At 41.8% G+C, this 23120-nt stretch overlaps 1 protein-coding gene across 1 annotated transcript; it reads right to left on the bottom strand.

Annotated features, from left to right (window-relative positions):
- Positions 1–232: 232 nt before the first annotated feature.
- ptpn20 (protein tyrosine phosphatase non-receptor type 20) lies at positions 233–23120 on the bottom strand. Its single transcript, XM_008291402.1, has 46 exons — positions 22997–23120; positions 22643–22806; positions 21588–21653; positions 21312–21491; positions 21144–21219; positions 20507–20587; positions 20254–20329; positions 19838–19991; positions 19511–19582; positions 19130–19304; positions 18700–18835; positions 18446–18584; positions 18186–18338; positions 17187–17372; positions 16906–17068; positions 16529–16799; positions 16361–16440; positions 15823–15900; positions 15595–15702; positions 15343–15459; positions 14968–15176; positions 13969–14070; positions 13489–13582; positions 12705–12790; positions 12004–12166; positions 11363–11574; positions 10819–10917; positions 10200–10741; positions 9050–9656; positions 8303–8473; positions 8048–8222; positions 7746–7956; positions 7621–7658; positions 7258–7344; positions 6466–6527; positions 5988–6149; positions 5658–5907; positions 4610–4716; positions 4360–4442; positions 3855–3961; positions 3578–3726; positions 3203–3293; positions 1713–2047; positions 1395–1610; positions 477–539; positions 233–381 (listed from the first exon to the last, which is right to left on the bottom strand). The coding sequence occupies exons 1-46, from the start codon at positions 23118–23120 to the stop codon at positions 271–273; spliced, it is 7131 nt and encodes a 2376-aa protein (XP_008289624.1). The 3' UTR covers positions 233–270.

Raw genomic sequence — 23120 nt, 5'->3', positions numbered from 1 at the left:
ATCACTAAACCTGAAAAGGCAAAACAACCTCAGTGATCTAAATTAAATTGACATAATCACAGCACCGAGAACACATACACAGACAAAAAAATTAAAGTTGAAGTCATTGTAGCAAAACAGAGAAGTACAGATTTCATATTATAGCAAACTAAACTAAGGACAGCCAAAGGAAAAGGTCTCACCAGTGGATCGCTATGCTGTGATAGACTGCACATGGTCAAACATACACAGCCTGTGCCTTACAGGTAGGTGAACTGGGGGTGGAAACATTCAAACAACTTTGTGGTCTCTGGGACTTTCTGGCTGCCATTGGTTGCCGTGAAGCTGTAAAATCCCCTGTAAAACTTCCAACCAGACTTTGTAGCAGAAGAGATACTGTTCCTGAAACGAGAGCGACAAAGAACACGTCTAGCTTTTGGGAACCGTCTCTGTTTAAAGCTTGAACTCTGAACTTAAACCTTTCCGTTGGCACTGACCTTGGTTTGAATCATCCCATGCCGCTGAAGTCTCATCTCTTTTACGATGTCGCTCACATTAATCTGAAGACAGAGACAGAAGGTAGTTAAGCACTACTCCAGCACGCATGTAATCTATGGCTATGTTTCACTTGTAATATCCATAATAAATTAACAAAACTGAGAGTCTATTGCCATGCTAGACACAGTGGTGTTTTGAGTTAAAAGCGACAGTATTCTGATGTTTATCAGGTATGTTTATCGTGGTCATCATCTTAATTTAGCGTGTCAACATACAACCATTTGCAAATAAGCAGTAAAGAAAGAATAGTACAGGCTATGCTTGAATTTTTTTTAGGTTTGATGACTGGACAAATTAAAAAGTGACCTGATGATGCCACGAGATAAAAAGTCAGGAGACACCAAAGTTATTACAATGCATCCTGAGTGGAATGTGAAGGTGATGTAAATATAAAAGCAATCTATTTAATAGTGATACGTGCATAAATATATGAAATATTGTTATTTTCCACAACCAGAAGATTTTTTTCTGTTCAATAACTGAATCTCCACACATGGAAGAGTCAGTACCTATGTCTAATTTTTATTTATTTCTGTTTTCTACTAATGTTCCCTGTGGGATTACTGTGGGATTAATAAAGGCATATCTTAAATCATCGTTGTCTGATATTTTACTAAGAATCTAGAATGTCAACCTGCTGGTGGTGTTCGAGGAAAAGTCAGAAGAACATTAACATCAGTAGGATTTATTCTATGTGACCTGGCTGTACAAAATCCATCTGATAAATGCTGAAACATTTCAGTCTGGACCAAAGTAGTGGAGGTCAACTGAAAGTACCATCTCTAGAACCACGGCTAAAACAAACAAAATGATTTGGTAAACTTATACGTAAACCCGTAAAACTGGTCTATACTCACAGGCAAATCTTTTTCAATGAGGCTAAGGATAATGTCGGTACAGATGAGAACTCCTGTGCGCCCGATGCCAGCACTGCAGTGCACGGTGACAGGCCCCTTGTGGTGCACCACCCTCAAGTAGCGGATGAAGCGAACCAGCTGCTCAGAGCAATGCGGCACGCCGTGGTCAGGCCAGTGTGTGAACTTCATGTGACGAACAAAGTGCGTCTCACCAGTCTGGAATGACAGAATTTCAGTAAAAGTCACATTTAAATTTTATAGTAAACCATAATATTGCATGTCATTAGAAAGGTAGGTGTTCCTGCTCCTCCGTCTCACCTCTGTCTCCACCATGCGGATGATCTTGATGTGGAAGTATTCCAGGTACTGTTGGTTGTCCAGGTGAAGCTGGTACCTGCCAGTGTTCATAGGCACACCCAGCCTCTCGGGCCAATACTTGTGACATTTGATCCTTCCCCGTTCCACTTCCTGGGTCATCATGGAAATGACGTCAGATTTGTTTTCCCAGATCATCTGCCAGAAGGCCTGCACTGTGGACGGCAGAGGGCCCTGGCAGGAGATGTAGAAGAACTCTTCAGCTCCGACTTGCATGCGGATGTAGCTGGCGTTGATGTAGTCCTGGTTCTCTCCGATAGCAACACGGGTTTTGTCATCTATGGGAGGAACGGGAAAAAATAACCTGGATTCTCTGCGTGTGAGTATACATCACATGAGTTCATAACTGAAATAAAAAGCTACACCTCTTTTAGTATCCTCCCACTAACTAATCAGCAGATATCCTTTATGTTTTCACATTTAATACATTTTTGTGAACAGCGAACAAGGCTATCTTGTATTGCCAAAAAGCGTGCAAACTAAGTGCACATTAAGTAAAGCCAAGCAAACATGTGTGAGGCAAACCAGAGCTGTGAAGATGTTTGTTGGTGATGAGAGGAGTGATAGACCAGAGTGAGGTAGGAATGTTTTCTGGGTTAGTCCTGCACCTCCTGCTTGTGAGGTTAAAAAAAGCCACAGACTGGAAATCTGGCTTTCTAAATAGAATAGTTAAAGGCTACAAGCTGTGGGATTGGATCGGTAAATAACTTTTTTCCGGGACTACTTGCACAAACAGCAGTTGTAACAAGCAACAAGGGATATGGTGAGGTGCAGTGCTATTCCATTGGGGGTCTCTGCTCTTTTCATCACCCTCATTCATCTCAACTCTGAGCTATTTCACCCCAGAACACCCGGCTTGAGAAGTAAATGCTTCTGTGCATGTTACACGTGTGCACATGTGTGTGCATGTTTTCCAGCTACTTTACATTAATTACATTCTTAGTATTAATCTCAGAGAGAATAGCACAAATACCTCCTGCCGCTCTGTATCTGCCAACTGAAATCCATAACGGTAATACAGCTGTAATATTATTACTCCTGATGCTGCTTCCTTTATTAAAAATATAAATCCTAGATAATTACAAGGATCTTCTTCATCTCTACTCTGCAGAAAATTACAAGTGTGCTACCAGTGAATTACTGGTGCTCATGAGGCGCATAATTTATTGAGCAGAAATTACTTAAGTGTTGTAAACAAATATCTCTTCTCCTTTCAGTAAAGACCTTAGATTCAGCTCAAACTAAGTGACGAAGGAAAGTGCCAACAAACAGACTCTCCTATAAATGCCAAGTCTGTGAGTATCCACCTTTTACAAGCTTTAGGCCGACCAATAAAAAAACTCAGAAAAGGGAACATAAAACGCACGGTTTGAACAAATGGAGAAAGTGAAAGTTTACATTCTAACCAGAGAAAGTAAAAGAAGTCATCTTACAAGGTAGGATGTCCCTGTAGCGGTTCTTGTCTCTGTTTTCAGGGGCTTTTCCCACCAGACAGTTGTCAGAGGGCTTCAGATGCTCCAGAGCCTGAAATGAACAACACGAACCCAATAACAAAAAGGACAAAAAGCTAAAATAGTTCATAAAAATAGCCTACGACTGCAAAGTTTAACGTTGATTGAGCGTCTGTGTATGTATTTTTGTTGCTTTTCTTTCAAGGTGTCTCAATGTCTTCTGTCAGGATCAGCTCAGGTGAAGTCAATGTCACATTAACTGGTCAATGTGTAATTTTACCCTTTGTTGAGGTAATATTTCAGCTATGCATTACACTGTTCGATAAATATGAATCTATTTTGTCCACATATACACACCATGAACTCTTTGACCAGTTCCTGCTGGTCCAATTGATGCTGCAGAATCTGGATGAGAGCTTTGACCCTGGAGCCTGAATACTGGCTGGTCTTTGCAGGAGTAATGAGAGCGAGACTGGCCAGCTCCTCCTCTGATACTATTGGTGGGCCTGAGGAGACAAAGGGACAAAAGTGTTGCTTTTATAGCTCTGCTCAGATAAAATCTTCACTCTGACACATCAACACAATAGAAGAGTAGAGGGATAGACACCTGTTTGGAGGGAGGTCAGTTCCTGACCTGCGGCGTCAAATACATCATCATCTTCTTCGCTGCTCCAGCCATCTGACTGGGTTTTCCGGATGTCTTTGCAGGACTGGTCCAAAAGTTTGGTCACAATTTGTTTCCTGGGGGAGTCAGGGGGCAGGGGTGAGACCAGACCATTTTTACTCTTCGGTAGGAGGGGATGAAATCATGCAAGGCTGAGCTTCCTTTCCCTGCGACTTTTCCACCTAAAATACAGTATAGACAAGAGGCTAAAATACCTTTTTACTGCTGCTGTACCTGTTGTTTTGAGGCTACAGGAAATGGTACTAAACACTTCCTAGCTGTTTCACTATTTTCTGTCTCATTGAAGTTCATAGCCCACAAGCCTTAATCCCAGAGTCTTGTTTTATTTATTGCTCTCTGCTGCCTCCTCATGGCTAAAAGTGGAACTCCAACAAAAGAAGAAGCAAGGAGGTGGACAAGGGTGAGAGGAAACACATAGACTATACAAAAGGTGAGTAGTTTGGGATGTTACTACCTGTCAGAAGCTCCATGCAACATGTCAGTGACATTGAGGGATGGGCAGCAAGCTTGATGAGAAGGGGTGCTGTTACAACTCTCCTGTTCCACAGACAAGCAGCCACAGGACGCAACAGACGGGAGGAGCAAGATGTTAGTAGTACATGTTAGTAAAGAGGTAAGTAGGGGTATGATTTCATTAAAAAAACATATATTCATGTTATAATTATTAAGCTGTGGTTAAAGAGTGAGTTAGTATCTATTATTACCTCTTTGATTGAAACCTCATCTGTTACAACAGTCAGTCGGTGAGGTGGAGGAGGTGGTGAAGTTAGGACAACATCTGCTTCATTAACCACAGGGTCTGAAGTTGCCTCTGAAACAGCAAATGAAGCACTGAATAAATACAAAGATTGAAAAAAAATAATCTAAATTTTATAAATGTTGCCCATGAAACCTCTAAACCCCAAAACCGGCCAGTAGGTTTGTAGATGTTCTTGTTTTTAAAAAAACTGTCAAAATGACACCATTTATCAGAGGCTGAAACTGTATAAACAGAAACAATCATTGGATGTTCAACTTTTCGGCGGTCATTGGACAATTCATAACGAGTAACGTGCCATTATACTGTGAAAATTAAACAAATCTAAACTTAAAACTGTGACATTTCATGAAAATCACATATTCTTCATGAGTCATTAAAAAAAAAAAAAAAGTAAAATTTGTGACAACAAGATTCTGTTAAAAACACAAAATTCCACACTACCTAGCACAACTAAGAAGCCATTAATGATTTAACTTGGATCAACAGTCATGTAACAAAAATTCAGGAACTTTTCAGCTGAACTGGGTTGAACTGCAGGCTGTACTTTCATAGATAAGAGACAAGTATGGGAACAAATTAAAAATATAAGTAGTCAAGTCTCTATAGTATGTACAGTCACCATTTTTCCAGTATTGGTAACACCTGTGGGCAGTTGGAAAAATGCTGTAAGGTTTTGTCAATTTTTGAAACATGTATACATAATTAAATAAATTAAATGTTTGCTTTTTTATGACACTATAACTTGTTTTGCTTCACAAAAGACATTTTTTTCGACTTCTCTCTACATCCAGCCATGGCTGTGTTGTTTTCATAAAGTTGCAGGTTTCTATATGGCAGTAAAAAATAAGGCCACAGTGAGAAACATGTGACATGAGAAAAAAAGAGAGCATTGTCTTACAAATGAAAAATTCCAAGTTTCACAGAATCTACAACACCATATTGACCTTCTACAAATGAATGAAAAATATAAAAACAGTTTTTAGAGATCGTACCAGGGGGGCATTCGACTGGCCTGTTCAGCATGACGTCTGGTGAGGTACAGGCATCTGGGCTGGATGCAGGAGCTGGCTGCTCAGCTAAGATAGCTTCAGTGTGGATGGACATGTTGGGTGGTGTCGGTGCCTCGGAGTAGGTCAGGGGCAGGATGTCTCTGCAGATGGTGAGCTGTACAGTGCCCTCAGCTTTACGCAGGATATCCACCACCTTGCTGTGGCTCAGTCCGGACACAATCACACCGTTCACCTAGCATACACACAGTGACAATCAAGGTCCTTCCCGCTGTGGAGGTAATAAAACAGTCAAGATGTATGATGTGTTGTTACCTCTAATAGAATATCTCCCACTCTCAGCCGACCGTCCTGCTCTGCTACTCCACCAGAGCATATTTCCTTCACTCTGAGCATGCTGCCATTTGTTCCCCCAATCAAAGCGAAGCCAAGGCCTCCTCCTTCTGGTTTAGTGAACTCCACCTGCATGATGCAACTCTAACGGGGTAAGAATTCAGAAATAGAGAATTAGGAGTGAGACAGGCAGTTGCTGTTATTTCTTTTTTTGTCAAAGTATTTACAGGATTATATTATCTTCACCAAACAAACTGCCATTATGCTTTGAATACACAAATCAGCTGTAGAGAACGCCTGGCAGGCACATGCATGCAGACATTAAACCCCCAGTAGAGAGTGCTTTCGCAGATTGACACGGAGTAGACTCATGTTACAGTGTTCATTTCAGCAGACAATTCAAAAGATCGTGTAGCTATAGAAACAGATACGGCAAAAACTAAAATGTTCAGAAACTTACATCCTGTTCTTGGGTGAGTGAGAGACATCTGAATTTTCCAGCAGTTCTACACACAGCTTCAACTGAAAAAAGAAGAGTTATTAATGAAGCAGCAGCCAAAAAAAAATCCAGTGATTGCACTCAGTGTTTTCAAAAAATATTAGTCGAGCCACTTAAAGCTAAATAAGTGGCGGCGTCTTGCCATAAGCTAACAGTGGAACTTCCTCTCTGTGCTAATTCTCATCCATGCGACCATTTCAGCCAATGAAATTTACAAAACAGACACACGGGGAAAAAAAGAACTACACACACCAACCTCCCACCTCTTCGGCCATTTTGAAAGAGAAGTGTTGATGGGTGCGTATCTTCTATGACAGGTGAACAAGGCTGATCTTTTCAGACTGACCCTCTCCACCGTCCCTTACCGCTGCACGTACTGTCACCAGGCAACTGAACTACCTGTCCTATAGACCACTGTCTGTATGGCTGCGACCGTGTGTGTGCGTGTACGTGATGCTTCTGGCCTTGCAGTCCAATACACCAGTGGAGGGCCAGAGGCTTGCTAATTATTAATCCTGCTGTGAGAGCCCAGGATCTGTCTGTCAGCATTCAGATCACACACACCCACACACACACACACACAGCTGCAAAGAGAACTATCTGTCAGCACCGAGCTCCGGCTTCACACACACAATGGGACAACAAGGAAAAGGGCGAAAGGGAACCAGTTATGGCTGCTGATAGAACATGCCGATGGAGAGGGCTCAGAAGAGATAGGCAGAGGAAAAAAAGATGAAAAAGAAAAAAACTCACCATCTTCAGTGGGAGATTCTTTCTCTGGAGAGACTGGCTCCTCAAAACGTGCAAAGAACTTTCTGTCTTTTTTCCAGTCAAACAGCCCTATTAAAGAAACACTTTAGAAATCATAGACTGCACAAGGAAATGATTCCTCTGCTTTACAAAAATGCAGAGACAAGTATTTTCCTTGTCTCACTTTAATGTATTCTGGTAATGATTGAACCAAAATCATCATTGTTTTGTTGAACACAAGCATATCTGGTTTCTAGGCAAGCCATCAGTGCATATAGTGCACAACAACCAAACTATGCTGCCTATGGGTCCTTGGATTTACTCAAGCAGGTGAAACCACATCATAAATCCTTCAGAAGCTCTTACCGTTCCACTTAGCCTTGGGGGTCACCGGCTGCTCTTCTCTGTGGCAAACACAAACAGTAGAGTCAATCACAAAAACAAACACCTAAACACCAATTTCAGCATCTATCTCTCTAAGTCTTTGATACCTGATGATTTTAAGCTTCACTTTACGAGGGGCGATCTCGCAGGCTTTGACTGCATCCTCCAGGGTCATTCCCAGGGTGCATCTGCCACTGATGTACAGGATCTTATCATTGGGTTGGACGCTGCCCTCCTCGCTGGCCGGGGAGCCTGGCACCACCTCCAGACAGTAGATGCCCTGCCATTTGCTGCCAATGCCACCCGTCAGCTTTATTCCTGCAGAGGACACACACACACAGATACTTTCAAATACTACTGACTGTTGTGTGACTGTTGTGTCGATGAAATGTGTGAAAATATGTCCCACCTAGTTGTCCTGAAGGTGTCTTGTAGAGAACGATATCAGGCAGACTGTCACAGGGAGGTGGAGCCACCAGGTTACTAACTGCCCTGCCCAGTGTCATACTCAGTCTTCTTGGAGATGACCTAAGAATCGTCATGGCAACATCATCTGCCACACTGGTAACATCATGCCCGTTTACCTGGAAGATAATGATAGAAAATAAAGTCCACACAAAGCAAGACTGTTTTTAAATGTTCAGGCGTGAGTGTTGGCGCTTACAGTGATGAGTCTGTCTCCTGCCCTGAGTCGTCCATCTGCCTTCGCTGGGTTGTCCAATATTTCCTGTATGTAGTAGCAGTTGTCGAGTTTGCTTCGAGTGATGGTAAACCCAAAGCTTCCGCTCCTGGACTTGGTCATAACTACTGTCAGCTCAAACTCTTTTACTTGTCCCTGTCAGACAAGAAACAATGGAAATTTGTCTGGCTCAAAGGTGCAAAAACTATACAAACTGATATGAATTAATACAAAAAAAATACCATTACATCAATTTTACATCACTTAATTTTCAAACTTAAACCACAGTGATAACAATTTTAATTCCTAAGCAACCTGTGTAGAATAACTGTGTTGTATAGTTTTATACAGTAAGTTGGGGAGTGAGAAGAAGAACAGTTCGGATGTGAATTCAAATACATGGAGACATCAGTATTAAAAATACATGCACATTAAATGACTTGTAAATGAAAACTGAAACTTTCATTGTATCTTTCACATAATATTTTGACTTTGCAGAACATACTGTACCCCTTTGATTTGACATTGATCTCAATCTGTGGTATTATCACTTTAAAGCAACATCATCTAATCACAGTTTCCTCGACACAAAGCCAAAACATTCGCCCAACTTCTTGACAATGTTTTCAATAATCATGTTATAAATGAGTAAACCTGCTGCGAACACACACTAATGATAATGTCTTTCTAAGCAAAGCTGAAAAAGTGAGGCTAAAACAGGAACTGACTTACCTTTCTTCGACTCTCTTCCTCCTCTTCATCCACGTCATCATCATCATCCTTGTATTCCTTTTCTTTCTTCTCCGGCTCTTCTCTGAGCTGTGTGTGGACCTGGGCAGGAGTGGGCAGCACTGTGGGGGGCAGCGTCAGGGCAGGTGGGCTGGTACAGGGAGGCACAGAGGAGATTATCTGAGCTGTGATGGGGGTCAGCGGTGGAGGCTGAGGAGGAGGCACCAGAGGTCGGACTTTCTTGGACATGGCTTTGTAGTGGCTCGGAAGAAGCCCCTGCTGGATGGGGTGGTGCTTGGTTTTCGGGGGCTGAGTGGTGAGCGGCTGAGACGGGTGGGCCAGGGAGCAAGTGGTTGGGCTGTCAGACGAGAGGTTGAGGGGCAAGACGGTGGGAGTGGAGACGTGAGAGCTGACGTTTGGATTCTGAAAGCTGCTGGGGGTTTGAGAGCCTTGTGCTGTGAGGTTGCTTGTTGGAGTGTTGTTGGTGGGAAGATTATGAGGAGGCTCCAGTGTGGAGCTGATAGTCAGGTACTCTTCATCTGCCACGATGGTCAGTCCGTTTCCCATGAGGCAGTAGGTCACACTGCCATCTGCCTCCTCTCTGACCCCACTGCGGATTAAAAAAAACACATCATATTGTAGATATTGCACTGAAAATAATACCTTACCCAAACTTTTAAAATGTCTAACCATAAAATTAAAGTGTCCTGATGAATGAGCAGCACACATGTTTGTATAAATCTACATCCATTTATAAGTACTTTTAAATGTATTTATTTGTTACACTGAATAATTTGATGGCACACTATAAAACTCTATGATCAAGCAGGACTCTGTTCCAGAGCTGTGGTACTAGTGAAGCAGTGCTGATGTGCTACTAAACACAAAGCTGAATTTGAGAGACTCAGATAATCATGCAGTAGTTGAGGAAGTTTTCATACACATTTTGCTATTCTTTTCTCTTGTTAAAGCAGTTCTGAAACCATGATGCACTTGCATGTTGCAGAGATGGCTACAACATTTATTGGCTCTTTTTTCTGTGAAACACTCAAACTTTGTTATTTGACACTCCCAGCTGTAAGAGAGGAATAATTGATGTCAATGATTGAGTAATGTAGTAATATATCATAGTTTTCTACATCTGGTACATTACCTGGCATATACAGAGCTTGAAGCAGTCTTAGGACAGACATCCATAAGCATCACAGTTGAGCTTGATGTCGTTGCCACCTCCTCTTCTCTGTCCTTGTTCTGCTTTTTTGCTTCTGCTTCTTTTAGTTCCTCTGGTATCCCAGCAGCTGGTTGTGGCTCTGTTGTTGCTGGTGGAGAGCCGGACACAGGTGATGCAGGCGAAGCGGGCGATGCGGGTGATGCGGGCGAGGCAGGTGAGGCTGGCGAGACCGGTGACGGAGGAGATGGAGGCGACGTGGGTGAGGGGGGTGAGCGAGGAGGAGACGGAGGAGCCTGGTTGGTCTGCGCTTTACCTTCCTGACTCTCTTGGTTTTCTGGGAATGGGGAAGCTGCAGGAGGTTCTGAGCTTTTCCCTGTTGTGTTGGTCAGATCTTCCTCCAGGTTGTGGGGCTGCTTCAGGATGCGTATGTTGTCATCATATTGAAACTTAAGGAGCTGGCTGTAGTCCTCTCCCAGTCGGATGTCCAGTGACCGAGATCGAACCTCACGGAACAGTGCAGGACTCTGCAGAGTCAGACAGAAAGTGAGGAAGTCTGTCTGGATCACTGACTGTACGGTGATTTATATAGACATTAGCTCACCAGCGTGTTATTATCTGCATCATACAGCACTCCGGGACCCGGTCGACAGATCAACAGATGAACTTCAGATGGAGCTCCACGTAGCAGAAACAAAACCCTCTGAGACAAAACGGAAAGGAGTGAGTCAGCAACAAAGTTTGGCCTGAACCTAGCTTTTCTCAAAATGTGCACATCTATCTGATTGTTTTCTGTTTAAATCCACCTGCGTTAATACAATTAAAACTCCTTGGCAGTACATAAAAGATTAAATGACACAGACACTATGACACAACCGGCTTGCTATTTTTGGTACCGTGAGCTTAAAGGATTAGTAAACCAATGACGCGTCCAAGTTCTTAAGAAAGAGCAGGGCCACTGGTGTTGCTCATACACTCAGCAGCCCATTCACAAGTATTTAACCAGGGACGAACTGACCTCATGTGCTGCCATTAGTGCACAGGTTTATATACTTTATTAGCAAACTACACCCACGTTTATATTCCCACATCAATTGAAAAAAATAAAAAATCAAACCAAACACTATTTTTGAAATTAAAAACCCTACCTGGTAGGAGAGATCCTTCACAGGCTCTTTGTTGACAGCCAGAATCACATCTCCCTCTCGCAGCAGGCCACTCTCTTGTGCCGGCTGACCCGGGAACAGACGTTTGATGCGAACCACGCTGCCTCTGTCTGGCCCCGAGTGCAGATGTGAGATGTAAAAGCTGAAGCCGAGGCCAGACAAACTCTTCTTCAGGACCACTTCATGTGTGTTTTCTAGGAAAAAGATGGGATGGAGGCAAATCTTGGAGCATTAATGCATGTTGTGTAATCTTTAATCTGCAAAGCAATTTTGTATATTGTGATCAAATCTTCCTAGAGGAAGTCTTGCAATATCACAAATGACAATCCCCTTTTATTGCTTTTTCTCTTACATTTACAGTAAAGAAAGGGAGGCTTTGTGCAGATGAGGAACTGTCCTTTTAGCTCAGCTCAGCCGCTGAACAGGCAGCTTCAAGGTTTCAGTGCATGCAGTCTCAGGGGACTGAGGCAGCATCAACCCTGGATGACTCTGACAGCAACCACAATGTAGCTGTCAGATGACTCACAGTCACCTCTGGGCCATGTGTGCAAGAGTGTGTGTGTGTGTTTGTGTGCCTTTTTTTTTTTTTGTGAGAGTAAACGCCCCTTCCTCTCCCCTCTCACCATCAGTTACAAAGCTGTAGTCCTTGGCTCGACCACTCAAGGTCGTTTCCATGGAGACCTCAGTCCTGGGGGGCTGTGTGTGTGATGTACTGTGGACCAAGGGAGAATCGGACTTGGGCTCCAAGATTACCGTGGGCTCCCTCTCCAACAGCAGGTTCACCACCTATGAGGAACAGATGGACACACATGCATCACGTGTATATGTTTAATAACATACACATTGGAGTTGGTGCAGGATCACAGTGAATACCTATAATCAGCTCTTGATAAAGTTAATTATGAAAGCTTTTCTAGATTACTGGAGATAAGGTGGAAAGGTCTTAAAGGTTCAGCAAGTCCTCATAGGTAAATGATGACATATTTAGGTTGTTTAGTCTCTCACCCCTTGATGGTTCAGTTTTGTTTTATGATATAACCAAGCATAGGTGACTGAAACTACTTCAGCAGGGTTAAGCAAGAGTTGTCAACATGCATCAAGAAGATCAGCATTTACTAATGTCAGGAAATAGGACTTGAAACCTTGAATCTGGTAAAAAAATAAAAAATAAAAATCCCTGTTATTATACTTCTTTAAAGCCATTATCTCTTTGTACTGTTTTTTTTTTTCTTATGGTTTTCATATCTCAGTTGTTTATTTGCGTGTGTGTAATTGTGTTTTACTGCATGTGTGCCTCCGTGTGTGAGCATGTCTGTATGTATACCTCCCCAGTCCTCTTCAGGCACTCGACAGCTTGTTGGTGAGTCACGCCCCTCAGGTTGGACCCATCAACCTCCAGCAGTCTGTCACCTGTCATATGCACAAACGCAAATCTCATCATCATTAGCAACATCAATACGTAAACGGTTTGTGCGAGTGTACATGCGTATGTGTACATGTATATGCGTGTACGTGTGTGTGCGTGTGTGTGTGTGTGCGGTTGACGGGCATGTCAACAAATCTAAGTTGTTCCTGTTCACTGAAGCAGAAACGAAGCAGAAACAGACACAGCACAGTGGCACCAGTGGCACACTCGTATACAAGCAACTGACAAAATAATAACACTAATACGAACAACAATTCTAACATTGTATCATATAGCAACTCAAAAACAGCTTTTCACATCATTTTCAGGTTTTACATTTTTCATATTAGAGGCCTGAGTAAGACTCTTCTTTCCACAGTCAATTATTTAATGTTTTGTAAAAGGAGGTAGAAGAATGTTGCACATTTGTGTGAGGTTTGTAATGAATGTGGCACATATTTTAGAGAATTTTCATCATATCATTTTAATTTTTAAAAAAATACTGATGCTAAGTTAATCGGACTGTCCTTCAAACTAACAAAAACCTCACAAATGAGTAATTGAAAATAAACTGTGGAATTTGCTAGTATTTGTCCTACTTACTCAGAAGCTGAATAAACACCCTCCACAAAATCAAACCTTTGCATAATATTTTGTGTTTTTGGCAGCTACATGATCTTGCAACAACAACCAAAAAGATTACCAGTCTGAATGCGTCTGTCCTGCTCAGCAGCCCCTCCAGGCACCAGACTCTTGATGTAAATGCCTCCATATCGCACGTTAGTGTTAATTCCTCCCTTTTGGCAAGAGAGATTGCAAAAAAAAACAAAAAAAAAACATTCATCAATGTCACCTTCCTCAAGTAACCAAAACAACTCACACTGAGTCAGCGTGTCGGGATCCTAGTTACGATGTAGAGTAGCTTGTTACATATTGACCTTTCCCATTAAGTCCTGTAAATCGGTTTGGCTGACAATACGGCAATGAGGTCACTAAGGTTTTGACACGACTTACTTGGATTTAACGGGGCGTAAAGCACAAGACTTTCTACTTAGACACAGTTGCACTTCTACGATTGCACCATTTGAAATGATTTAATGACAGCACTGAGTAAAGAAAATAAAATCTATGCTTCTTTAAAGTCAGAGAACATGCAAATACAGGGGAAAAGAAAGTCACTCACAGCAACACTGATACCCAGACTGCCACCACTTTTTTTCAGCTCCACAATAAACTGCTCCGCTGCTTTAAGGCTTAAGACAGAGGGTGACCTAGAACAAGCATCCTGAAGAAGAGAAACGTCTTAGATTGCAACCTGTAAGTTATTGCATAAATATTATATATATATGGGTAACCCAGAAAATGCTCGAAGAGAAGTTATTTGTGTTTAGAAGGAAAGTACACCCATTTTACCACTGATACAATACATATTGAATGATTAAACAAAGTTCCAGACAACTTAAACTTAACAACAGCAACAACAAAAAAAACTTTAGAACACTTAATGAACTTAAAATGGGAAAATTATGTTTTATTATTTTAACTAAATAATGTATTTTAGATTCATAGCTATAAAAGCACACTATTTTTTATTCCCCCCAGTATAATGTAAAATATCATTGAAAACAAGAAACCTTTTATATTGTGACTACACAATTTAAAAACAATAACTTTGCAAAACACTGCAATGACCCAAAGTTTGTTTTTTTTCTTATAAATGTAGCTACATTTCTTAATAAATGGTATTATAAATAATTTAATGTCAATATTAAGACTTGCATAGTGAAAATAGAATTGTAACCACTATTTTATACTTGCAGAGAAATTAACTTTAAGTTTTTCTGAAACATGAAACTTTTGTCTTCATTACCTGAATGTAGCACACTCACCAAGTCATTTAGTGACACCTCTACGAATAACCACTAAATAACAATAAATAATGGCACAATTACTTTCAGGCTATGATTTCAAGTTTCTAGCAAAAAACAGGTGAAGGTAGATTTGCATAATCAGAGAGGAGTAAATGTATAAAGGTGTATTTTCAGGACACTTCTTACGCTGTAGATGACAACATCTCATCTATGATCAGTATGCGCCGGTTAAACTCTTTCACCAACTTTGACAACATTGCTTCCATGGAAATAAAGTCACGTATCTGTAACCGTTGCCATGTAGCTCTCACCTGGGCGTCATGTATTCGCACAACAGGAATGTGAAGCTTCCTGCTCTGTTTCGGGGTTGCCATGCTGGACAGTGTGATGGCTTCCTCCAGCTCCTCCACAGCGGGACGATACTCGTTGCCACTCAGGGTGGTCTGTGACCCAAAGCTCCTCTCCAACGCCAAACCGAGAGTACTTTGACTCAAGGAACTGTTTCTGTCCTTCAGAGATTCTGATTGGAAAACAGCCAGATGGGATTAAAGACCTCCAGACACACATACATTCTATTAAAAGTCACTTTTAAACATAGTAATGGTCTGACAATGATTTACGAATATTTGCAGGATTGCACTTCTCAGACTGTGCATGCAGGGGAAGAAGCATTGAGCAGATCTTACGTTTAGGCTGCGACACGATGAGCTCGACCTCTTCAGGGCTGCTCTGCAGGATGGCAGCAGCATCACTGAATGTCACTCCTTCCAGACTGGTCTTGTTCAGGGAAATGAGGCGTCCACCTGGTAAAATCAATAAATCGTCAACAAATCCTTGATTAGGTTATCATGTGCAGTCTCAATTCGTCTCTCCCTCTAGCAATGTCATGTTGTACGTTAAACTGTCTGTTTCCAGGTTCCATTGTTGGTGCTTCATACCCGGTTTGATTCGTCCATCTTTGTCCGCAGGCCCATCAGGCACAATGGAAGCAATGAAGATCCCAAGGTCAAGTTTACCTGTATTGTCCTCTCCCACTATCACAAAGCCTGAAACAGGACCAGAGAGGATGTGAAGACAAAAGTCTCCTGCTAAAGAATCAGATAGGTGGCACTCTGCTCATTAATTATACATCAAGTTAACAGCTAAGTCCACCTTAATAAACTCACCAAAGCCCAGTTTGGAATCTTTCTTCAGGTTCACGCAGACTATCTCTCTCTCGGGTGGCGTCCGTGTTGGTGTATCAACTGCAAAGCACATGTTTTACATATAATAAAATGGTCACTGTAAATTTATATATATATATATCACATGTATTTGGACTGGGATATTCAACCCAATTCTCAAGACTCAACATAGAAAAGTCTCTGTAGGTGGGATGGTGGTCAAAATAAGGACAACTGTATTTGCAAGGGAAGCGTGTAAACCAGTGAACCACAGTGCAAACCCAATCCAAACATATAGATGGGTCACAAATGAAAAAAATTCAAATACAGATTATTCCGTATGGGAGTGAAGGGTACCCAGACAGGTTTGAGTATGAAAATGTGAGTAACTTCCATACCAAGGAGGATTAAAGCTGCTGAGGAGGAAAATGGTGACTGTTCACTTTACTCAACCACCTGATGTTTGTTTTTCCCTTTGATTTGACACCCATCTGCAGGTGTTTGCAAGAAAGAACTGAGTTTATAAAGTTGACATATTCACCTCGTATGGAGGATGAGGCGTCAGAATCCTGCTTCTGTAATGAGACGCTGGACATCATTCTGGGAATCGGCTCTGGAGTGCTACAACACAAGTGCACAGTTATGTTTATCCAAGTCAAAACAAGTTTACAGTGATTACAAGATGAATCTTATCATCATCAGTGGCTACCTCCAGCACTGTCGCTCTTTCCCTCCATCCCTGAAGTCTCCTGTTTCATTCAGCTCCCTGTTAAGCTCCCTGCTCATCTCCCTCCTCATCTCCCTCTGCTGCCGGAGCCGAGCCTCCAGCTTGGCAGTCAGGTCGTCACAGGACTTGGAGAGGGAGTCCGGGTGTCCGGGTGTCAGACCTACATGGTTCAACATGCTCTCCGAACAGGATATCCGCTTCAGGCTCAAGTTACGATTGCGGTAAGCAGACATGTACTTATCCATGTGTTCATCTGAAGAAATAGAGGAGAATCAGGAGTTTGTCAGATATTTTTATATGTGTAAGTATTGTTAAAGTCCAAAACAATACACTCTACACCATCACTAAAACTCTCCCACCTGGTATCATGGTGTGGTTCAGCTGTCTTGACGTCATCTCACTATGAAACTTGTGCTGTGCAGAGCAGAGGTTCAGGAGGTACTGTGCTATTTTTGAGCTTTCCGTGACAAAACTGTGCTTTTTCCCGCTGGGCCCACCGCACTCAATAATCAGCTTCCGCCGCTGAAAGACAGGCACAAGTCATTATATATTTACTCTGGGCTTCGTAATAATATGAGCTGCACAGAGCAATATCTCATACCGCATTGCACAATCTGACTGAAATGCCATTTATTTTTACCCCAGTGGATATGGAGTCAGTTTCCCTCCAGAGGAAGCGTCTAGTGACAGTACGAAGGTGGTTCTTCATCTCATACACGATGATTCCTTTGGCACAGACTCCTAAAACCAACTCTCCCACCACCGGCCTCTTCTCTCTCCCCACACGGTGGAACATAACCCCATACTCCGGTAGCTGCTGGGCAATCTGAGATGTAGACAAAACATTGTTTCTAAACCTAAATTTAGAAATGTAAGGATAAGGATATTTTGCTTCCATAACGTGTTCTCTTTCGGGTGTTTATGTTACTGTACTCTGTGTTTTTTTGTTTTTTTTTCTTATACTCTGAGCCAGAAATCTCCACTTCAGTATCCCTTAGATACGTCAAACATTTCAGTTTAATTCCTACCTATATCAAGGAGGTTTTGACAGAGCAGTCTGTATATATATCATTCCCAGCCTGATTTATAGAGCATTTTATTCCCAATATCATGGTGGAAATTGATTTTTTTTCTGGCTCTATTTTATGATTTATGGAGTGATAAAAAAAAAAAAAAAAGACATCCAAAATCCCCTCTGTGGCTCTAATGTGTCAACAAGATGAAACAAAACTTTGAAGCTGGCTTTATCTAATTTTCAGATTTCTGTTCAGGAAATGAATGCAAATTCTGGCATTTTTAGATATATAATACCTCATTTGCATGTTTAAAAATTACATATTTACCCTATTCACCTGTAGTGTCATCCCATAAAATTGTGACGGTGTTTGCGCGAGAGGGCATATGCATTAAATTTTATATTGCAGCAATTTATGTTAACACTTATTTAGACTTGCAGAAAGTACAACAGTAGAAGTATGATTAAATTTAAAGCAAATAGTAGTGACAACAATTCACAGTGCCTTATTATTTTAGCATATTGCAAGGTGAAAACAAATACAGAGCCAAAGAACAATGCGAGCTGCTGGATAACTGAGTCTGTGTTTTTGTGTGGGAGTGGATGCATTAGTAGTCTGGCTACCTTTAGGTATTCTGTTTCTGCCTCTTCTGGCAGCATCTGGGCGTGACTTGCATGTAGTCTTGGCAACTCCTCCTTGACACTGGGCAGGGCTAGCTTCTCCAGCATCCTCTTGGACACATAGTGCTCTGGCTGGTAATAATTCTTCCCATATAACTGAGAAGACAAAAAAAAGAACCAAATGCGCTGCTGTGACACACACTGACAGTGAATGCTTAGATTTAAAGGCATGATACAAATAGTTTTCTTTCACTCTACTGTACCTCTGGCATGTAATCACCAAACTCTGCCTGCAGAGCCAGAGCAGCCAAGAACAAGCCTGTCTCCTCATTACAGTAAAGTCTGTCCTCCATAATATCCTTACGTAGCTGTAAGTAGTACTGGTGACGAGTCAGTCTGTGCCTAGGAAGCAGGGGAAAAAATGGTTAACAAAAAAGCATCAGTGTTTCTCATCTATCCATTTCTACAGATGAGCTTCCTGCATATGGATAAATCATCAGACCACGGCTGCACTTACAGAACGAAGGAGATATCGTCAACAAAAAATTTGACTCGAAGAAACACCAAAAAGGAGAGTATCTGCCCTTTTTTCCAACTGTCAGGCGCAACTTTGGAGATTTTTGTTTCGTGATCCAAAAAGAAATATTCATCATCTGCAGAATGTCAAAGAAAAGCCTCTTTAGCCACAGACCACTGAAGTGACTAAAACAACAAAACATGCACAGAGGTGTAAATTCAACTTCATTTCAAGGTTTTTGTTTGAATAAACATTCAGACAAAAATTTTGTATTATCACAAGTTCAGCCATCAAGCCAATTGTGATGGAATGATATCACAAGTTGAACTATGGATGTTTTGAAATGAATTGTGTGTTTTGAATTTTTTTTTTTTTGTACAACAACTGCAGTCAAGACAGATTAGGTCCCATATATAATATGTCCGCTTACCATCTAGGAAGGCAAGACCAAAGTAAAAGTGTTCCACCAAGTTTGCGTGAGCCACCACCATGTCAAACACATCTCTTGCTCTGGACTTAATGTCACAGCGAACCACCACGTACTGTCCGTTAGGCAGCACTACAGTCACTTCTCTCTGAGACGAACATGAACGGCCCTTTCTGGACTGTGGTGCACACACACAAACACACAGACACACAAGGACATAAAAGAAAAACCTACAGACACACTCACGTACATAAATATAAAAAATACTGTACATGCGATTGTGCAAATAGACATAGTTCGGCATGCAAGAAAGGAAAAGAATGTGACAACAACGGAAATTTACATAGATATTGATCAGGAGGTGACCAGAAAGTATTGATTTACCACAATAGATCCTGGAAGCTCAAGAACAATGTGTTGCTCGTCCGGCATTCTGACGAATTCAGGACCCAATGCCTGAAAAAAAAGCATTTAGAAACAGTTTAAGCAGCAACACATGTGGTAGATTTTCTCTAAATGTCTGCTCTTAGAGTTCAATTTCACATGCACTAAACACTCCACATGATTCTCAAAAAGATAAGCATTCCTGTGAAGACATGGAGACTCTATTTCATGCACAGATTCCCACACAGAGCATGCACTTCTCCTTTATGTTCTGCAAAAACACTTCCCTTGCATTTATGTCACTGATGACAGATAAAATGATCCTACCTTTGCTTTTCTCTGGCTCAGGCTGAGCGAGGACTCACTAAAGGTGATGGAAGGACTGTGAGATCTGCCCGATGTCTTGGGAGAGATGTCATGGTGGGGGCTCCTACCAAGCCAACTGCAGTTGCTGTCCCTGTGACGAACCCCACGAGGGAGTCTGAGGAGAGAGAGAGAGAGAGAGAGAGCGGGTGTGGGTGGGGGAGGACGGATTGTGTAATAGTTGTGCAGACAAGTTGGAAAAGTCAAACAATGAGACAATGTCATGTCCCCTCAAAGTCAGTACGGACAATACGGGAGGTAAAAATGAGGAGTGGGCAGATTTATTTATGTTGACATGCATGCACATATGGCACATGAGTACTGGAGAATGTCCTTCTTCTACACTTCTATCAGTGTGCACCTATGCATATAATACATGCCTGTCCAGAGAAGACTGGTACAGCGGCGTAGGAGAGCTCCTCGGTCTTTGTCTCCAAGGTCTTTGAGGTAAACTCCCTATGAAAGAGAAATACAATATGCACTTCCACTGCAAAATACATTCAACAAAATTGATGACAAAGTTTCACCAGGTGGATGCACATGACAAATTATTTCAAAAGTAATTTAAATTTTTTCTTTACATCATCTTGTGTCTTTTTTGCAGTTGTGGCATCCTCTGCATCATTTGCGTACCTGACTTTGAATCCGAGTCCGTTGAGTATCTCCTCCCTTCAGCACTTCCTTCGCTCAAGTCTGAAAATGGCCCTCGCTTTCCTGTCAACCAGGTAAGAGATGGAAGATGACAGCAATGTTTGATTCCTGTCTGTCTCGGTTTCCCCCGGAGACGCTGATGTTTGGACAAAGCTGAGTCGGGTGGAGGGTTTAGCCTGGGGCATTCACATTCAGTATCTGATTATTGGCTCTCACAGAAGCCTAATCCTGGGCTTGCTTTAGGTTAAGATTTTAATCCTGTTGACCTGTATTCTGTCTTAAGTCAAAAGAATGATGACAGTATCTACTTTTTGTAAACATGTAGATGATAACTTGGATAAACTGCATATGTTGTGTCAAAATGAAGAGAAGCCTGATAGGAAACGTCTGAGCAAAAATATATATGTCAGGTTAATTTTATTAGGTTCCAAAATCCTCAGACTCAGAAATGAGAAATAATTCTGAATGTATTCCCCGCCCTCTGTCTTTTTGTTGCAAGGCATAGAAAGAAAAATATATATGCAAGATTTTGACTCAGCTTTCTCCTCTTTTATTGGCTGTTTCTTGCAGTAAAAAGCATTAAATAAAAGTTTATCAGGACTCTAACATGCATACTCACCATGAAGCCTCTCTCTGATCATCTGGCTCCTGCCACTCAAAGGGACGTTGCTGTCTGGCAGGGAGCCCTGGTCCATCTGATGTGAAAAATAAACCAACACATTTCCAACACATACAGAGAAGCTGAAATGCCAGCAGACAGGAACATACTGTATGTATCTGGACTCACTGATTCATGAAAAACCTCCTCCACCAGCTGTCTGATGACTTTGGCGGGGGGCAGCAAGATGGAGGCTTTGAGCTGAGATTCGCAGGCTTCCAGGATGGAGTTGAGATTTACCCTGCGGTGGGCCAGGTCCTCGCACATGCTGAGGAGGAGGCTGTTTAGATGGTCACTCAACTGGACTGGCTGAGGACCAGAGCGGAAAATAATTATTATCACCGAGATGTGGGACTATGCTGGTACTGAGGAAAGCAATTACAGCCATGTGTCGGCGGCGCCTACCTGATTTTGAGGTAGGCGAAAATCAACTGACCAGTAGAGAGTCATACCCAGTGAATACACCAGCATCTGGTTAAGGACAAGACAGACAGGATGTGTTGTTTTAATGAAACATTACCAACAAACTCTAAAACAAAATCAGGGGTACTTTTTCATGCACGAATAACTTGAGCTAAACAGTGGGTTGATGCTTTCCAAACAATAAATTATATTCAACCTTGAGCTGAGCATCAACAATATCATTATTGTTACAGCATGAGCAGAAATAATATGAGCTATGTGTGTAGTCATTTTAAGGTAATGTATGAGGCTGTGGGTTTAAAGTGTGGAAATATACTGACAGGAGAATTATGAATAAGACATCTAACAAACTGGGATGAAACTGACACAGTAGACTAATGATCAAAGCAAACTGCACAGATTGTATATAAAAACTAATGAAAAATATCATTCAAGCATGATTTAATAAATAACAATTACGTCAATTACTGTATGAACAGACTAGAAATGCCCTACACTTAAGTAATAGGCAGCAATGGTTGTGATTTCTATAAATGCATTGTCATTCATCAGGTGTTCATTTAAAGGCAAATTTCTTCAACATAGAGAACTATCCATGTATGTCTTATATACAGTAAACAGGAAATACTGTTATCAAGAATATACGGCACATGTCAACAAATGCCACTTAAAGGTTGTTTGTGAGACTAGTGCATACCTATCATAGCAAACTGACGTTCAAATATTTTTTTTAGGAGTTACTTTAGAGGTTTTTTTTAGCTTGTGTTTGTCAATTAGGAGCCTGAAGTGCAGGTTTCAGGGCAGTGGTTCCTTTGCTCAGCCACTAGATGGTGTTGTCACACCTTAGTCGACCTTCAGCTCCTCTCATCCTGAGATTTAGCACTCAAAGGAAAACAGACATCAATTTAGGACAGCAGTGATCAGCTCAATTCACTGCAGAGTAACTGATTAAAAGCAAAACTAAATGACTTCACACTGTGTAGTGTTCTGCCATCAGCTGTCATGTGATGCACTGGGACAGGTACGAGGATACTGACCCTCTCTGTGGCAGGTTTAGTTGAGCTGGCACGGCCCTGCAGCATCTCTGGAGCAGCGAAGGTGGATACCTCATCTGATAGGCCACAGTTCTTAAATGCTAAGGTACCAGTGGCTGACAGCAGCAAGGAGGTGGGGCTTATGATATTGCACATATTGTTGTGACCTGATAAAAAAAAGAGAGAGAGAGAGAGAGGAAGTCCATAATACACATGCTGCTACAGCTTTACTATAAAGTGGGTTTAGGTGACACAGTGCTTCTGCAAGGTATATTCAAATGTTTATGTAATATTCCAATAATATCATGGAGAGCATTAAGGCATGATGTGAGCCTACAGTGATCTGAAATGCTTTACCCTTATAAGAGACATCCACTAAAGATTCTGCAGTGCCCAGCAGCAGGGACCAGACCTCCTCCTCCAGCAGAGGTCCCCCTCGTGCCTCCAAGACTTCAGCTAATGTAACAAATGTGCTGCTCAT

Source organism: Stegastes partitus, unplaced genomic scaffold, assembly GCF_000690725.1.
Source record: "Stegastes partitus isolate 25-593 unplaced genomic scaffold, Stegastes_partitus-1.0.2 Scaffold741, whole genome shotgun sequence".
Taxonomy (NCBI): Eukaryota; Metazoa; Chordata; class Actinopteri; family Pomacentridae; genus Stegastes; species Stegastes partitus.
Note: the sequence above shows the minus strand (reverse complement) of the source record. Positions and strands in the feature narration are given on the sequence as shown.